The sequence below is a fragment of the Gigantopelta aegis genome, chromosome 11 (genome assembly GCF_016097555.1).
Source record: "Gigantopelta aegis isolate Gae_Host chromosome 11, Gae_host_genome, whole genome shotgun sequence".
Lineage (NCBI taxonomy): Eukaryota > Metazoa > Mollusca > Gastropoda > Neomphalida > Peltospiridae > Gigantopelta > Gigantopelta aegis.
The window spans coordinates 34,506,181-34,525,882 of NC_054709.1; the positions used below are offsets into that span (position 1 = coordinate 34,506,181).

Here is a 19,702-nt window from a genome sequence, read left to right on the forward strand (position 1 = left end):
GTCGGTTTAGTGAGGTCAGCTCCGTTAGCGAGAGAGTTAATGGTTAGTCCCATGGCAGAGAAAGTAAACCCGTATGTGTCCACTGGTATGGTTTGTGATGTGAAACAAGAATTGAGTCCTAAGGCGATATCAATCTATAGAGATACCGGGTGTAATCAGAGTCTGATCACGCAAGAGTTTTTAGCTGGTATTGAGAATTCAGATACAGGACATAGTTTGGCTTTAACCTCGGTTACTGGAGAAAATATGGTTGTCCGGTTACATAAGGTTTTCTTGTGTTCGAAGTTTGTGATGGGACCAGTCATTATGGGTGTTGTGAAGGACTTTCCCGTTAAAAACATAGGAGTTTTGTGGGGAAATGATTTGACTAGTCAGTGTTGTCAGCCGAAATGTGACCAATTGTTAATTAAAGACAGCACTTTACCAATAGAAAAGAGTGAGGTTGATGAGATTAGATATCCTGCGTGTGTAATGACTAGGGCTATGGCCATTGGGGTAGCACGAGACCCAGAGGATATTTGTGATTTGTCTGATACGTGTGTGAGCCATGAAATTGGAGTGGATGAGGTTATCAGTAAAATGGTAGATAAGTCAACTGAGGAATTAAATGTGGTGGAACCTGTTGATCTCCCGCAGAGGGGAAATGAACCAGTTGTATTTGATAGGGGGGACTTACCTTGTAATAGACAAGAGTTAGTTCTAGAGCAGGGGGCTGATCCAAATTTGTTGGCAGCTCGCATTACATTGTTAACGGAGGGTGAGAAGGAGGATCAGATGTCAGGTTATGATATGGACAAGGGAGTATTAATGAATAAGAGAGTTAGAGATAGGAAGGCTAGGAAGCAACTGAGCCATGCTCAGAGCAAAATAAAATCAGTGTTTGATAGGAAGGCTAGGAAGCAACTGAGCCATGCTCAGAGCAAAATAAAATCAGTGTTTGATAGGAAAGCTAGGAGTCGGGAATTTAAACCAGGGGATAAGGTGCTGCTGTACCTTCCCATTAAACGGGGTTCATTGCAGAACAGGTATTTCGGGCCCTATGTTGTGCACAAACGGGTTAATGAGACAGGGTATGTGATAAACACTCCTGATAGGGTTAGGAAAAGTAGGTATTGTCACATCAATTTGCTAAAAGGTTATTTTGACAGACTGCCGATAGTTCCAGTACTACCTGTCCAAATTGAGAGTCACTCAATTTCCTGTGATGACGTCAAGACTGAAGAGGTCAAGTTGGCCAACAGCCAGATTCTAGCAGACTTGAGCCCCCAGCGAGCAAAGTTGACTACGTTGAAACAAGACAATGTTTCCATTTGTCAGGACCTTCCAACGGTTACCAATACCTTAAGCCAAGATGTGCGCTTGGAACCCAACGCTACACCGATTCGACAGCATGCCTATCGGAGAAAACCTGGAAAACGTGCGACACTGAGAAAGAAGGAAACGAAGTTCCAGTGGTCAGATGAATGCGAGAAGTCATTCAACCGTCTCAAGCAGATGCTCTCCTCGTCCCCCGTGATGGCAGCACCAGACTACCGAATGCCGTTCAAGCTAGCTGTGGATGCCAGTGACGTGGGAGCTGGTGCTGTGCTGTTCCAAGAAGATGAAAATGGACTGGACCATCCTGTAAGTTTCTTCTCGAAAAAGTTTGACAAACACCAGGTGAACTATTCCACTATAGAGAAGGAAGCTTTGGCCATGGTACAAGCTCTGAAGCATTTTCAGATCTACGTGAAATCGGCAGTGCACCAAGTCGTGGTCTTTACTGATCATAATCCGCTTACCTTCATTCACAGAATGAAAGCCACCAACCAGAGAGTTTTGAGGTGGAGTCTTCTTCGGCAAGAATACCCAATTACCATTGAACATATCAAGGGCACATCCAATGTAATCGCTGATGCCCTGTCCCGAAGTTGAACGTTATGATAATGTGTTGACACTCTTGATTTCTGTTTTGTTTTGATATATTTTATTTGTATACCAGGGATTATTACATGTGTTATAAATGCCCGGATGCGTCGTTTAACGCACATTTTGTTTAAATGTAGTATATTTCCCTATTCCTAGAGTAGAGGAAATATCCTTTTTGAGGTGGGGGTGTGTGACGGTACATGCTCTTAATTTCTTTTCGCCTGTGGCGATATTAATTGTTTTAGAAGGCCGTGTGCAGTTCCAAATTGCACTTAGCCAGGTGGGCAACTTGATACGTAATACCTTTGCGCGACGGTCGTCGGGCTGTACGCCTAATACACACCCAGAGCACGTGCGGAGGCCATGTGGCGAGTAGTTACGTAATACCTCCGCGAGTGCGGTTTTTACAACCGTAATTTGGCGACGATCGGCGTCAGCCAGTCTGACGATCAGAGAAAAATATACCGACTTTGGTCGTGGTGGAAACTCACATGATAAGATTCGGTGCCGCGATGTACCCCCAGGCGATATTCTGATTTTTATAATAAATAGCTAGTTGTTTTTTTAGATATCGGAAAAGAACCATAGGAAGGTATCCCGGGGGAACGTTGTCCGTTTGGACTTTGGTAAATATATATTATTTCTGCTCTGTTGTATAACCTTGATGTGATTGATGTGACTTTAAATATTTTAATACTGTATTATACCAATATTCTTTAAACAGTGTCTTCGGTCATCTGACGAAGTAAATCGTAGACTTTTTGTTCTAACATTATACGAGTATTTGGTAATATAAAGCTTAGCCAGTCATCCTAGAAGACCTTGGTAAACTGTAGGTTATTGTCTTTATTGTGATAGGTACCAGTATTAATTCTGTATTACAAGGTTACTGAACGAGTAGTAAAGGTTAATTAAAAATTAACCAGTTAGGAATAGAGCTGTAATTCCTTTATTAATTAAGTTCCCCTGGCAGCGTTTCTCAATTATCACACGTGTGGGTGTTGTGTCACGGTGATGTGATTAGCATATTGTGTAAACTAGACACCTAGAGATTAACTAATTAAGTGATCAGTTCTGGGTTGTTATTATTGTTGTTATTAATTAACTACTGCGGCAGTACATTTGTCAGCGTAGGTTAATACAGATTCCAAAGTGTATTGTGTTTTTGTTGTGTTTTCTAGTGAACTAAACGTGCTATAATAATATATACTTTATATAAGATCTTATCTCTGATCATACCTAGACGAGCCAAAGCGGTTTTGAACTGCCCGTTACAGAGAGATCTAATAGATATACAGTTAGGAGAGATGTTTGGACAATCGTGTTTTATTCAGTTACGGGTATTATAGAATCCCCGTGACAGCATGTGACATGCACCGAATGTTAATTCATCTTTCTCCATTTTTAGTCAATTTCTACGAGTCATGTGGACCCGATATCGGTAATTTTAAGGAATAAGCAAAAACGTCTTAGTAAAATTAATGGTTTTAGAGGTTTGTAAAGTTTTGTATTTACTTTTCTGAACTTTATTGTTTATGAAAATGTTCCTGAACTGTGAAGAAAAACCTCATAAATGAACGACATGCCGATGACAACAAATCGTATGTTGATTGCGCGAACTGTTCACAAGAAAACAAAATGAACGGAATTTGAAGCATAACGCAGTTAGGGACGTTGACGATCAACCAAGGCCTAGATTAAATAGAGAATAACTAGTTAATGGCGTCGGATATCTGCTTTATCCTGTGAAGGTAAGAATGGGAAATTCGACGAGGCTCTGCCGAGCGGAATTTCTCATTCGGCCTGAACAAGATAAAGCAGATATTCGACGTCATTAACTAGTTATTATCTTTATCCTGCAGACCATAAAAATTAAGGGAAAGCTATTATTTATGTTATTTCAACCACATTGTACGATGTCCTAGAGGTCAAATGAGCGATTTTGTCATGTAGCTTTTAGTGGGCCCGTTGGTATTCTACTTAAATTTGCAGCTGATATAAGTGAAGTGATTGTCTCGCCCTCTTCGTGGTTCCTTTTGTTGAAGAGAAATGTTTCGTATATTTCATTGGCTTCGCCTATGCAAAACTGCTAAAATTTTCTTAGCACATCGTCAATGTCATTTGCATCTTCATCTTGTCCAAAAGAAAACCCATCAAATATGTCGAAGGCTTCTTCACCTACACATGCCAAGAAGACAGAAGTACGGTATTTAGGTGACTCAGTCTCTATCTTGTTACAATTTCGTAATTGCTTTTTGAACTTTCTCCATGCTACCTTAATATTTCGTGCATGTACCTCTAATTTACTTGGAACAGGAATATTTGATCGAAATTGGTGTCTCAACACTTGTTCAGCAACTTCTCCATTCTCATTTTCTGCCATTTTTGTTTTTAATGTTCACTGATTTAACAGTAGACGAAAAAACCGATAAATAGTTCAAGGGGTATAACTCTGTCTGTCCTGTTAGGATAGTTACAAATGCGGTTGTTTCCCTTGATTCGGTGAATCTTTTGATGTGATTTTAGTGTTCTAGTCTGAAGTGATAACTTTCTATAGTTCACTGTTTCCTTAAATACTGATGTACGTCTGGTATTGTGGTCCACATCATACATTGCTTTCCTAGAGTTAGTACTTCATGTTTGCTTAATTTATTGAAGATATCCACAGAGAAGATTTACGGTTAGTTATAGTTAGGTTATTTATTGTTTGGCTACACTATAATAACATCTACTTTAATGTAAATGTAATTGACTAAATGATGCTTTATAATAAGTAATTATTATATCTTTCTGTATAATTTTATAAACTGTACAGTGTAATATTAATTCTTGTTAAAGGTGCAATGTCTGGTTTCAATCGTATACAGTCAAGTTCTAAGTTCAAATACAAGCATAACTGCACTTTTAATTCACTCGCAAGTTGTCGTCATTAACGCATATCGTCAAATGCTTACTAGCCAGTTAGAACAATTCTCGCCATTTTGTAATACCGAGCGCATTCTAGCAGCCACTTCCTAGCAGCCAATTACGCTAGCAGCCAATTTCAGCAGACACGCATGGCGACGTTCTAAACACCGGACCATTACGCCTTTTATAATGTGTGTTGTGGTGTGGGCTATACGATACTAGTTGCACATCCTATATTACCGTAGCACAGACGGATTTTTAAGTGATACTTCAGATATTATAAAAGTGCTTAATAAAACGGTTAAGTTGTATTTATACGGATATTAGTAACAGTAAGACTGTGAAAATTAGTCTTGGTTGTTATTTTGTTTTTGTGTTGTTATTATATAAAGATACTCTTTAAAACTCTAAAATTCTTAAGTTGTAGTGAATAATTAAAAATTAGCATAACAGTGTGTATAAAAGTGTGTGAAATACAGGTAACAATCGAAAGGCGTATGAGTCCGGTGTTTAGATCGTCGCCATGAGGGTCTGCTGTAATTGGCTGCAAGAATCCGCTCGCTTTTTGTATTGCAACAATAGCCGAACCGTACTATTTTTAGCCCAGAGGGAGCCCGGCAAAAGTGTCCCATTTTCAAAATAGTGGGTTTATTTTTAACTTGGAAAAGCCAGTGTAGTGAAACCAATTCGGAGTGCGGCGTCTTATATGCATCAAACGTAATGGGATTTTCTGTTCTAAATGCTTAAATAATAAAAATATTCTAGACATAGCCGCTTTAATTCAGTAATTTGATTAATCTAAATATGTGATAAATATAATTTAGTATGAATGCAATGTGTATGTTTGTGGTGATGAACACTTTAGAGATTGTTGTATTTTATTATATATTTTATGAAACATAACGTGTCTGCGTGGTTATTTATTATTGTAATTCTTTTATGCAGATACGTCAATCCTTTTAAGTGTGACCAGTTCCATTTGCCCTGGTGTCACATACTTGGTATGTAATATATTTGTATTGTATTTTATAATATAATTCTTATTTCAGGCATATGTATGTATTTCACATGATTGAGAATATCTTGTGTATTGGCATATGTATGTCTTTCACATGATTGAGAATATCTTGTGTATTGGCATATGTATGTCTTTCACATGACTGAGAATATCTTGTATATTGGCATATGTATGTCTTTCACATGATTGAGAATATCTTGTGTATTGGCATATCTATGTATTTCACATGATTGAGAATATCTTGTGTATTGTGATTTGTTATAATGGAGACATATGTTAAATCATTTGGACATGTGAGTGATAATGTATATTATATATGTATGTATTATGACTATGTCTGTTGTAATCATAAGACATATTTTGTATTATGCATTAATTACTTTTATATGTCATGTCATGTTAAATACTGTAATTTAAATGATGAAATATTATGTATTGTGTGTCCTGAGATTTATGTATACATAATGAATGTATTGTTATATTGTATTTTAATTATATTGTTACAGGGTAAAATAATGGAAATTACTATCAGCCATTAAAGAGCCTTTAACCCAAAACAATGCAGTTGTCATTTATTCCAAAACGATGATGCTACTACATAAATACTATTATATCCATTAACAATAAATAAATACACTTTTATTCGTTATACAGTTGTTATGCAGTTTATACCAGAGGTTGAAACTAATGCGGGGTACCCCCAAAAATGAAACTGCACTTTTCAGCAAAAATGACAGTTGATGTTAAAAACATTAATTAAATCTTTTAAATGGTATGTGTCACGGGGATTCTATAATACCCGTAACTGAATAAAATACGATTATCCAAATATCTCTCCTAATTGTATATCTATTAGATCGCTCTGTATCGGGCAGTCTAATACCCCGAGTGGCTCGGCTCTAGGTATAATCAGAGATAAGATCTTATATAAATATATATATATATATATATATATATATATATATATATATATATATATATATAGCACGTTTAGTTCACTAGAAAACACAACAAAACACAATACACTTTGGAATCTGTATTAACACTACGCTGACAAATGTACTTGCTGCAGTAGTTAATTAACAACAACAATATAATAACAACCCAGAACTAATCACTTAATTAGTTAATCACTAGGTGTCTAGTTTACACACTATTCTAATCACTTCACCGTGATACAACACACACAAGTGATAAATTGAGAAACGCTGCCAGGGGAACTTAATTAAAAAAGGAATTACAACTCTATTCCTAACTGGTTAATTTTTAATTAACCCTTAAATACTCATTCAGTAACCTTGTAATACAGAATTAATACTGGTACATATCACAATAAAGATAATAACCTACAGTTTACCTCGGTCCTCTAGGATGACCGGCTAAGCTTTATCTTACCAAATACTCGTATAAAAATATTAGAACAGTGAAGCCTACAATTTACTTCGTCAGATTACCGGAGACACTGTCTAAAGAATATTGGTATAATACAGTATTAAAATATTTAAAGTCACATCAATCACATCAAGGTTATACAACAAAACAGAAATATATATATTTACCAAGTCCGGTCTGAACTAATGTAAGTCGTTCAGTTGGACCACGTCCGTTCCCCTGGATACTTCCAATGTTTCTCCCCGATATATCTAAAATCCTATCTATTTATTCAAAAATCTGAGAGACAGCGAATATCGCCTGGGGGCACAACGCGGTACCTCACCTATCATGTGATATTTCCACATCTCCCAGGGACGGTATTTTTTCTTAGATGGCCAGACTTACTGTCGCCAGTTCGCTAGAAATACCCCGGTCGTAAACCGCACTACCGGAGTTATTACGTAACTACTGGCCACATGGCCTCCACATCTGGTCTAAGTGCATATTGGGACGCAACTCTACCACCGTCGCGTGTGGGTATTACGTAACCAAGCTGCACACGGCCCTCTAAAACAATTAACATCGCCACAGGAAAAGATAAGAGCATGTTCCGTCACAGTATGTGACCCCCATTTCTTGCAGGTAGATTAGATGTGAGGTGCTATACTTTTTGTTGCTGTACTTCCTGGGTGTGTTTTGATCCAGAAAATTAATTGGGGGGGGGGGGGGGGGGGGGGGGGGTCAATGACATGAGGCGGAATGCCAATGGAATTTTGGGGGAGGTTTGGAGGGGATCGTAAAATAATAAAAATTAATATATAATAAAATTATAACTGTCGCAAAATTTAGGGACCCCCCCCCCCCCCCCCCCCCCCCCCCCCCCGCCGATCAGCCACTCGTTGATACGCTTCTTATATCAGTTTTATTAGTAATGGTTAACATTATCGGCAATAGGAATTGATTTGGTCTATTAGAACCTGTATGGCATCAACAGCTGAGGCTAACCTATACACACGACCGCTGTGTATAGATCTAGTGAAACTCATAGTCCTTACACCGAGGCAATAAACGTGGAAACAAATACATGTTGTTGGCAAATAACTTAAGATTTAACCGATCTGATGTTAATGTGTGTCACGTACGGACAATGTCACCCAAACTATATATAGGCCTATAGGGAATAACTGGATACTGTCTTGAGATATCGGCTTTATCCTGCGAAGGTTAGAATGGCGAATGCAGCGAGGCTCTTCTCGGCTGCATTCGCCATTCGACCTGAGCAGGATAAAGCCGATATCTTAAGACAGTAACCAGTTATTTATTTTATCCTGCAATCCTACGGGAATAGTAGGAAAATCATTATATATTCCATTTTTGTGTACCCAAATAGAGTATCGTCAACCTAGCAAGGCATTTGCTGTATAACGTCATACAAGGTATGTCACGGGGATTCTATAATACCCGTAACTGAATAAAACACGATTATCCAAATATCTCTCCTAACTGTATATCTATTAGATCTCTCTGTAACAGGCGGTATATACCCGCTTTGGCTCGTCTAGGTATGATCAGAGATAAGATCTTATATAAAGTATATATTATATAGCACGTTTAGTTCACTAGAAAACACAACAAAAACACAATACACTTTGGAATCTGTATTAACCTACGCTGACAAATGTACTGCCGCAGTAGTTAATTAATAACAACAATAATAACAACCCAGAACTGATCACTTAATTAGTTAATCTCTAGGTGTCTAGTTTACACAATATGCTAATCACTTCACCGTGACACAACACCCACACGTGTGATAATTGAGAAACGCTAACACACACACGTGCGATAATGGAGAAACGCTTCCAGGGGAACTTAATTAATAAAGGAATTACAACACTATTCCTAACTGGTTAATTTTTAATTAACCCTAACTACTCATTCAGTAACCTTGTAATACAGAATTAATACTGGTACCTATCACAATAAAGACAATAACCTACAGTTTACCTAGGTCCTCTAGGATGACTGGCTAAGCTTTATATTACCAAATACTCGTATAAATATAGAACAGTAAGACTACGATTTACTTCGTCAGATGACCGAAGACACTGTCTAAAGAATATTGGTATAATACAGTATTAAAATATTTAAAGTCACATCAATCACATCAAGGTTATACAACAGAGCAGAAATAATAAGATCCCTAATGAAAAAATGTAGCGGGTTTCCACTGATAACTAAGAGTCAGAATTACCAAATGTTTAACATCCAATAGCCGATGATTAATTAATCAATGTACACTAGTGGTGTCGTTAAACAAAACAAACAGACTATTTTAACCATGACACCACCAAGGCCGGTTAACATCGTCGCTTATGGGAGTTTAGTTGGTATAGTACAACCTATAGATGATATTCAACATGTGACCAGACACCATATTATATAAGGTGACCGAGTGACCCATTTAGCGATATTCCCCTTATAACCTGAAAGCGTTCGTACTCACACGTTTCCATAGAGAGCTAGACGGACATTTGGACTGAATGTGGGTGCTGTCGGGTTTCTTTCTGTAGTGTGTGTATTAATGATTAATATCTGAATTTTTTTTAAATCAAGTAACTCGAAAATGGTCGATATAAATGTATTTGACATCAAACATAGGATTGTTGTGGTATTAGAGCGGAAATCTTTGACCACCTTTTGGTTGTCGGCAATTGCCAAAAAAATACATAGCTTGGTCTTTGACTGTATTGAGAGCGTGTTTATGTCCAAATGTCCGTCTAGCTCTCTTACAGTCAGAGTACTCGGGCTAGTAAATTAAATGTGCGTTGCCATGTAGCGGTATGTGTTTATTGGTGGGCATTGGGCTATTTCTCGCTCCAACCAGTGCACAAAGACTGGTACATCAAAGGCCGTGGTATGTGCTATCCTGTCTATGGGATGGTGCATATAAAAGATCCCTTGCTGCTAATTGAAAAGATTAGCCCATGAAGTGGCGACAGCGGGTTTCCTCTCTCAATATCTGTGTGGTCCTTGACAATATGTCTGACGCCATATAACCATAAATAAAAATGTGTTGAGTACATCGTTAAATAAAACATTTCCTTTCTTCCTTCCTTTCCTCACCCCACCCCTCCAAATAGACCTACAACCTGTACGCACAAACAAACAAACATCGCAAGATATGATTGCAAACTTCACTCGATGAGATATAAATCACATTTGACAAAAAACATGAAATATCCTCTACATATCATTAAAATATAAACATTAAATTCAATATATAGTGAGATTTTTAGTTTGAGTGTACTTGTGTATACTGTAATATTCTAACCTTTTTGATGCAGTATATATACTCTTCAAAAAATATTAATGTTAATATCAACTATAAGACTAAACATACGTTTAGACCACAGACATCCTAGTAAAGAACGTTCACATTCCATAGTTTGCAGTTGCATCACGCAGTTGGTCCGTACACGTGCGTGGTGTGTCATTCTCGATTTTGACAATTTCCAGGAAGGTTCATTACTCACTGTGGAACATTATTTCTGTCAATCTTTTTCATTCTGTTGATCATACAGTTGTTATTGTTTTGTTTTTAGTCATTTTTATTGTTTGAATTTGCGAATTACTGATAAAACAAACTCGTCAACTTTCAAATTTCAGTTGTGACCCCAATCGTCCTTCAAGATCTTTGGTGGTCATAAAACCTGCTGTAATACTGAACTACCGGTTGTTATGTTTGCCCAATTAATTCACTATTATCATATAACCATTTCCCACAGCTAATATACCTTACAATTTTGGCAATTGTAAATTCTTATTAGAGTTCCTCTACTTTTTTGAAGAGTATATATTCACATAAATCTAATTGAATTAAATAATAATAATAATAATAATAATAATAATAATAATAATAATAATAATAAACAACGCACAAACCACTCAGATGTTATTCAATACATATTTTATTTTGATACAGTCATCAATATGAATAATGATAATAATAAATAAACTTTCAGCTAATAGTACTGTATGATATCTATGCATGCAGTCACAAACTCGCCGAGATTAGTCATTAGTTATTATATATATGCCTGATGTGCTATTTAAACCACTTTTAATTTTCAACCCTGGTTTCACACAAAAGGCCCATTTCTATTTTTACATATGCACATAAATCTAATTTAATAAAAACACATATACAAAAAAAAACACAACAAAAACAACACAACAAAACACAAAAAAACAAAAAACAAAAAACAAACAACAACAACGTAAAAAAAAAACCCCACTCAGATACATATTCAATACACATTTTATTTTGATACAGTCATCAATCTTAATCATTGCTGCATTTTTCGGGGTCACATTTATAACAGCATGCCTGATTTGAAGCACTTAATTTTCAAACCTGGTTTCACCCAAAAGACCCATTTTTTTATTTTCACATATGCGCATAACAAATCTAATTTAATAAAATTAAAACACACACAAAAATGAACTCAACCAAAAAACAAAACAAACAACAACAACAAACAAACAAACTTCTCAATTATTCAATACACATTAATATATATAAAATTCTTCTCCCAAAAAGTATAGAAAATAATAAATGCATGAAAAATACACATATTTAAAATATATTAAACAAAAACCAGTATTTTATGTTTACAATTATGCCAAAATCTCATATCCCGATGTTTGTTTTAAAATCTGTTATTCTTCAACTCCCGTCTGTGGAAATGCATTCACGAGACGTTAAGTACTCGCACTATGTTATTAAACTATATTTTTTATAATTATATTTTAGGAAGTTTGAATTAAATATGTGTGCCCCTTACTTATGTGTCCATACTGTTACCAGCATATTAAACTTTTCATAATTGATTCTCCTTAAACCTGCTATCGTTGTGCTTCCTACAGGGGATTGTCAACTTCCGTTTCTATCATTTGAATAAAGCATTATATCAATGCGTTGGCCCACATCACACAAATCAGTGGCGGATCGAGAAAATCCATTTAGGGGGGCCCAGTGATGGGGGGGGGGCAGTGACATGAGGTGGAATGCCAAGGGAACTTTGGGGGAGGTTTGGAGGGGGATCGTAAAAAACTGAAAATTAATATATAATAAAATTATAACTATCGCAAAATTTAGCCCCCCCCCCCGATCCGCCTCTGCAGATCTTATAAGAAGTAAGATTATTTTTTTTTTGCATACATGTTTTGACTGTCCATACTGTTATTGAATTTGGGTATTACAAATTACGTACTCTAAAGTCTTGGAAATTAATGGATAATTTTATTTAGAAAGATTATAGTAAGAGAAATGCTGTTTAAATTTTGTCAAAGTATATAAAATGCAGTGTCCAATTTAAAAATAATTCAAACCCGTAACAACCTAGTAGGAACACTTATGATCCGTTGTGTTTTTATTATGTCAGAAAGCCTCTTATGTACAATATTGCAAAAATATATTTAAAATTGAAATGATAACGGTATGAACTTCAAACAGTTACTATTAGCATCAGGCCCGTAGCCAATGGGGGGTCGGGGTCGGTCGACCCTCCCCTACCGGTGACTTTTTTCAATATGCCCCCGGACGCCCAGGCCTAAGCAACTCGGATGAGACCACACCATAAGCGTAAAAGACCCCCCTCCTCTCAAAATCCTGGCTACGGCCCTGAGCATAGTTGTTAAATGCACCACCACAGAAATTGAAAGTAATATTTTTTTTTAGTTTTTTTAATTTAACATAACACGAACTTGCAAATTATTAGATTCTGTCACTCCAGTACTGGTATGTAACTGTAACAAAACATTAGGCCTAAATATAAGGAGTTTTCTTTTGTTTCGGGGTCTGGGGGTTTTCCCCAAAAATGTTATCAATTTTGATAATGTCCCTTAATCGGTTACTTTATCCATGTATTAAAAAAGAAGATTTAGTCTTTGCAATTTGATGCTAATTGGTAAAGAAACTTTAATTTACACAGAGATTTTTTTTTCTTCTTACTAAAGTGTTTTGAGAGTTGGTATGCGTTTAAAACGTAACAATGTGCTTTGATATGAATTTTAAGGCCATTTATTATATAGAGTCACATGCCAATTCTAAACATGAATATTATGAATGATTGATTGAATGAATGAATGAATGAATGAATGTTTAATGACACCCCAGCACGAAGGACTATAATGAATGGCATGATGCATGCCAACTATGATGACGACAATGAAAACCATCAAAATCTTCAAACTAAAAAGCAAAGAATTACTGCTAAAAATGAACACGCTACAACGAATTAAAAAACAAAAAAACAAACAAAAAAACAAAAAACAAACCCAAAACCCCCCAAACAAATGAATATCTATAAATGCAATTGTTTTAGATGTGATATTTACAAGTTTTTATCCATTACACAAGTCAACATTTTACGCATGTGCACAGTGTGCTCTACGCATTTTTCTGGTCACGTGGAGTAAAAACGATATTTGTGTCCACGTACCACACACGTATCGGACACCTAGGTACACGAGGTTATGTTACTAGGGCCCAGTGCCCGTGCTTATAAAACGTTTAGAGTCCAGACTCAGTCTCTAATGACGTCACACACATACAATTTGTATGGCGTTGTCATGTCATTAGTGTCTCAGACTCTATTAAGAGTCTCGAGTCGAGCTAGCGGTTTTAGAAGCACCAGGCCTGGCCATAACCGCTCTGTGTTTTAATCTTTTGCTAGAGGACTTGGATAACGCAACTTGGCCACCGATACAACATTTCCAGCGGCATTTTCTATTTCGCAGCAAACCGTTGTGTTGTCTTCTGCGCTCTCCCAGCTGTGAACTGTCAACTTATTCCCTTCACGATTTTCTCCACCAATCCCTACACTGATTTTCCGTAAACCTCTTTTCACGACATCTTTATTGACGTTCTTAAAGAAAGCCTTCCTTATGCCATCGTGTATAGCATAATTAACACAATAACTAACATACGTCGTCCAGTTGATGTGATTATAGTTATCCGTATCTGACCAACAAACAGACACCTTAAACACATGGGTATCAGCTGGTCTGGGAGTTCTTTGAACTTTCAGTGATTCGTTTCCAACGGCGACATTAGCGTATTTTCCTCTGCACCAATCGGGATGTGGGACAGGTCGTCTGCTGGTAGTGTTGACGCAAACAAACTGAATGATGGCTTGTAAAAGTTTCTGCCCGGTAGAGGGCACGATTAGTGTCCCGATGGTATTTATAGAGGATTTCCCAACATAACCAAGTTGGAGCTTACCCTCGAGGGGCATTTTTGGTACCGTTTCGTCGTACATGGCTCTCTCTATCTCGACGACACCACGAATGAGAGTGAACCTCGCAACAGTTTTGAGAAATCGCAGAATGAATGGCCGGATTTGTCGAGATGTTTGAAAAATGCGAAATATCCCATATAAGTAACGATATCCATCAGCTTCTTGGCATCTGGATTACCTGCAAAACACAACATAATTCAAGACAGAGAAAGTTGATATTGATATGTTAGTTAAAGTTCGTTTTGTTTAACGACACTACTAGAGCACATTGATTTATTAATCATCGGCTATTGGATGTCACACATTAGGTAATTTTGACATATAATCTTTCCTCTCTATAACGGTGTCAAAATGACCATATGTTTTACATCCAATAGCCGATGATTAATAAATTAATGTGCTCTAGAAGTATCGTTAAACAAAAACAAACTTTAACTTTTTTCTCATTTGTAGATCAATTGTTTGCTTTGTCATTCCAACTAAATAAACATCAGACTATTTTAATTACTCGATTGAGCAACGTATGTACGTCATGTAATTAACTTTAACGCCATGGCGTGCACAACGAGGCAATTATTTTACCACGTTGTGTAAGTTATATGTCATGCCAGCTAAATGCTATGGTCGCATTTATGGAGTCAAAATGCACTGAAAACTACCATTTGGTCTGACTTTACTGGTCGTAATTCATAAAGGCTGGGTAGTCTTAATACCGGGGTAGTTTTACTGTAATACAAGACGTAAATATTCCGGTCTTTAAAATATTGGTCTTTATAGCGGAGTGGTCTTAGAACTAGGGTGGTCGTTAGGTGGGGTTTTACTGTGTGTGTGTGTGTGTGTGTGTGTGTATATATATATATATATATATATTATATATATATATATATATATATATATATATATATATATATACCTTTTGTGAGCAGTATATATACTGCTCACAAAAGGTAGGGGATACTGAAATATTTTTAACATTTAAAAGTTATGATACTTAAGATATTTAATTAAAATGTATACACAGTATTGCCAAATCATTATCGATCACTAACATGTGATGTCTCAATTCAGCAATTGTTTGCTTCCTTCGCACTCGAATGCAAAAGGGTGTAGGAATGGGTTTTCACGGGTATCTTAAATAAACAGACCCTAGTTTCAACCCATGCAAATGCACACTAAGTTTAGTTAATCTACAAACCTGTAAGACATTTGAATAAAGTTATAATTGAGTGAAACATGCGTCTGTGACTTTGAAATGGTGAAATACCCTCTAAAAATAAACTAAAACTCGACTCTATAACTTCTGAGACGCACGTGCGTTTTTAAAAATATGAGAAATGCATTTTGTGACATTAAAAACACCAGGATGACCAAAAAGGGTCCATTTAAATATTACGCAACGCTTAGGGGGATGGGGGGGGGGGGTTGTAAGTCCAAGCCTTATGTGGTGTTACAAGAGGTGGGGGTGTATTGAACAGCGTTACATAACACAATTTTGTTTTCTCTTAAACGTGCCATGCCATGACAACAATATATAATGTAGGTTTTTAGAGGTAAATGTAAACCCAAATTTTTTCTTTGTCAACCATGATGGTGATCAATTAAAATGGCTATCCAGAGACAGGCCCCGGGACGGACATACTCAAAACTCTAGTGGTATATGAGCATGTAAAAAATATTCGCACTCGCACTCGCAAGTGAAAACCCGCGTTTTTTCCCCCATCGTACAGCAATACGTCACTTTAATGACGTCATCGTAGTTACAAGGGGGTGGGAGGTGTCTAATTTTGACAAAAATAGCGTTACGTAATATTAGAACGGCCGCAACCACTTCGAATGTACGGAAATGGATATTCGGTTATCAAAAACGGCTCTTATTAGTCAAAAATATGCCTTAGTGTTTAAAAACTTGGGTATGTCCCTTAAATTTGTATGTAAAGATCTTCCACGTGCACTTTTGTTTAACAGGGGCGAGACGTAGCCCAGTGGTAAAGCGTTCGCTTGCTACGCGGTCGGTTTGGGATCTATCCCCGTAGCCGGGCCCATTGGGCTATTTTTCGTTCCAGCCAGTGCACCACGACTGGTATATTAAAGGCCGTGGTATGTGCTATCCTGTCTGTGGGAAGTGCATATAAAAGATCCCTTGCTGCATTATTAAAAAAAATGTAGCGGGTTTCCTCTGTTGACTACGAGTCAGAATTACCAAACGTTTAACATCCAATAGCCGATGATTAATTAATCAATGTGCTCCAGTGGTGTCGTTAAACAAAACAAACTTTTTTGTTTAACATAAAAGGCTGTGAGGATTGTGATTGCTCAGTGACTTGCTGAATTGTAACAATGCGCCGACTGGCAATAAATAGGAAGCGAAAACGAAGTATGTGAGGTTCTGTATCTATTACATACCTTCTTTTACTTTTTACAAATCGGTTTTTAATTTAACGTCATAAATACACTTTCTTAAATCTATGATCAATCCTTCTTTCATGGATTTAATTAACGTTAAGAACGAGTGGTAGGGCCTAAAGCGCTCGCTTGATGGGCGGGCGGTCAAGGGTCGATTCCTGTCGCTGAGCCTATTGGACTATAGTTTTCTTCTAGCCAGTGCACCAGGATTGGTATATCAAAGGTCGTGGTATGTGCTATTATGTCGTGAGGGATGGTGCATATAAAGAACTCTTGCTATTAATGAAAAACAAATGTAGCGGGTTTCCTCTCTAAGACTATATGAGAATTAACGAACGTTTGACATCCAATAGACGATGATTAATAAAACAGTGTGCTCTAGTGGTGTCGTTAAACAAAAGAAACTAAAATTACAGACACTATAGCATATTTTTCACCATTTTTGATTAACTGAAATCATTATATGGCGTCAGACATATGGTTAATAACCACACAGATACTGAGAGAGGAAACCCGCTGTCGCCACTTCATGGGCTACTCTTTTCGATTAGCAGCAAGGGCTCTTTTATATGCAACTTCCCGCAGACAGGGTCGTACATACCATGGCCTTTGTTACACCAGTTGTGGAGCATTGGCTGGAATGAGAAATAGCCCAATGGGTTCACCGACGGGGATTGATCCTAGACCGACCGCTTTACCACTGTGCTACGCCCCGCCACCAGACTCAGATTCTCGAGTCCAGACTCTAAAACAGTTTATAAGCACCAGGCCTGCTGTCACGAAAATAAACCTTTAATTACCGTCTCTATCAAAGTTTTTCAACAAACAGCCCTGGAATGCGCACTGTGGCAACACTCTCATCACTACTCAGTGTGAGTCTGAAGCCCACCTTTTTCAAGTTCGATGGTCTTTGAAAAAGTCTGAAATAAAAGTAGAAACTCATTCATGCATATTTGTAAATACACCTATAGTCCGTTTTCGGCAATAGGGAACCGATGAAAACATATAACTTACATGATAATGCTAAAACTCATTAAAAAAACCCCAAACAAACAAAAACAGAGCGGGATGTAGCGCAGTGGTAAGGTGGTCGCTTGATCGACGCTCATCGGTGGGCCCATTGGGTTATTTTTCGTTCCAGTCAGTGCACCACGACTGGTATATCGAAGACAGTGGTATGTTTGACATCCAATAGCCTATGATTAATACATCAATGTGCTCTAGTGATGTCGTTAAATAAAACAAACGTCTTCTTCATATAAAAACAAATGTTTATTCTTTAAACTCATACCAACTCTCAGAATATTTTTTAAAAGAAACATTTATTGAATTAAATAAGTCTCTTTACAAATTACCATTAAACTGTATAGAACAAAGCTCATTTGTAATACTCTAATAGGGGGTGAAGACGAACTACTGGAACAACCAAGGTATGCAGTGTCACCTAAAGTAATCGATAATACAGTATCAGGGCCCGTGCTTATAAAACTTAAAGTCTAGACTTTAATAAATTCCAGACTTTAACGTAATGCTATTTGAAGGACTTTATTAAAGTCTAGACTTTAAGGTTTATAAGCACGGGGCCAGGGCTCGAACTTAAGAATTTGTCTCCCAAGGCAAGTTTTAAAAGAATTGCCATGGATAAAACGACCCACTGACAGCAATTTTGAGCCTGCCTATTCTTTCAAAAATGACATTTGCAGCAAATAAACACGCTGAAAGGCTATTTTGCTGTATGTAGACACGTGCAAATGTTAAATACTGGCAGGTAATGACACCAGGGTCCGTTCTTATAAAACTTAAAGTCTAGACTTTTAATAAAGTCCAGACTTTAACGTAATGCTATTTGAATGGCGTTGCCACGGGCCCGTGCTTATAAAACATTTTAGTCCAGACTCAATCTCTAATGACGTCACATACATACAATTTCAGCTGAATATCTCGAAGCATTGTGACACCTCCCCCCCCCCCCCCCCCCCAAAAAAAAAAAAAAACATGTGGGACAGACGGACGGAAATACAGACAGACCGACCAAGATGTATAGTCCCCGCCGGTTGGCAGAGCCGGTTTAAGGATCCGCGGGGCCTATAGCACAAATAACAGCTGAACCCCCTTCCCAGGATATATATTTTACAACACCCTCAAGAAGAGGGGGAAAAAAGAGCTGGGGGGAATAAATGTATACATGACCGCGGGGCCCCTGAAGCTAGGGACCCGTAGCACGTGCTACACGTGCTGCTAGGATAAACCGGCTCTCTTTAGAAACTTGTAATGTAGATTCAAATGTGTTTACAACTGGGCTCCAAACAGTGGGCTGCAAATAACAGTCTATTTTTATTAAGTCAGTTTTCAAGAGCTGGGTGTGTGTGTGTGTGGGGGGGGGGGGGGGGGGGGGGGGGTCGACCGCCAAAACCCACGATCGTGCACACGCGTATGTACGATTATCTCATTAATTTTACCATTTAGCTCGTGATTGTTATATTTTAATATCATACTGCTCTAAACTACATCTCCGGGGTAATAACTGTTCACATATTACACCTCATATTAAAATAATAAGAAATAAATAAATAAATAAATAAATAAAAAATAAATAAATAATGTTTCCGAGAACGTGCCGAAACAAAATAAGTAGAGTATTAAATGCCTTTCTTTCTTATTTTTTTATTTGAACGTGTGGTTCGCGTTTTTACACGTAAAAGACATCCACAGGTTGATACATGCTTAGCATCAAGCATTCTATCCTTTTTTGATAAGCAAATGTTAAAACAAGTATGGTGGTTGTTAT

The 19,702-nt window shown here is 37.3% G+C and overlaps 1 protein-coding gene across 1 annotated transcript; it reads right to left on the bottom strand.

Annotated features, from left to right (window-relative positions):
- Positions 1 to 13,895: 13,895 nt before the first annotated feature.
- LOC121385150 lies at positions 13,896 to 18,864 on the bottom strand. Its single transcript, XM_041515688.1, has 3 exons — positions 18,839 to 18,864; positions 17,742 to 17,834; positions 13,896 to 14,680 (listed from the first exon to the last, which is right to left on the bottom strand). The coding sequence occupies exons 1-3, from the start codon at positions 18,862 to 18,864 to the stop codon at positions 13,933 to 13,935; spliced, it is 867 nt and encodes a 288-aa protein (XP_041371622.1). The 3' UTR covers positions 13,896 to 13,932.
- Between the last annotated feature and the right edge of the window lie 838 nt (positions 18,865 to 19,702).

Coding starts and splice junctions, on each gene's coding strand:
- LOC121385150 (XM_041515688.1), bottom strand. CDS start 18,864: ATGCTTCGAGATATTCAGCTGAAATT. Junction 17,835..18,838: donor CGAGATATTCAGCTGAAATT/GTATGTATGTGA, acceptor CTTTTATTTCAG/ACTTTTTCAAAGACCATCGA. Junction 14,681..17,741: donor ACAGTGCGCATTCCAGGGCT/GTTTGTTGAAAA, acceptor CAGGTAATCCAG/ATGCCAAGAAGCTGATGGAT.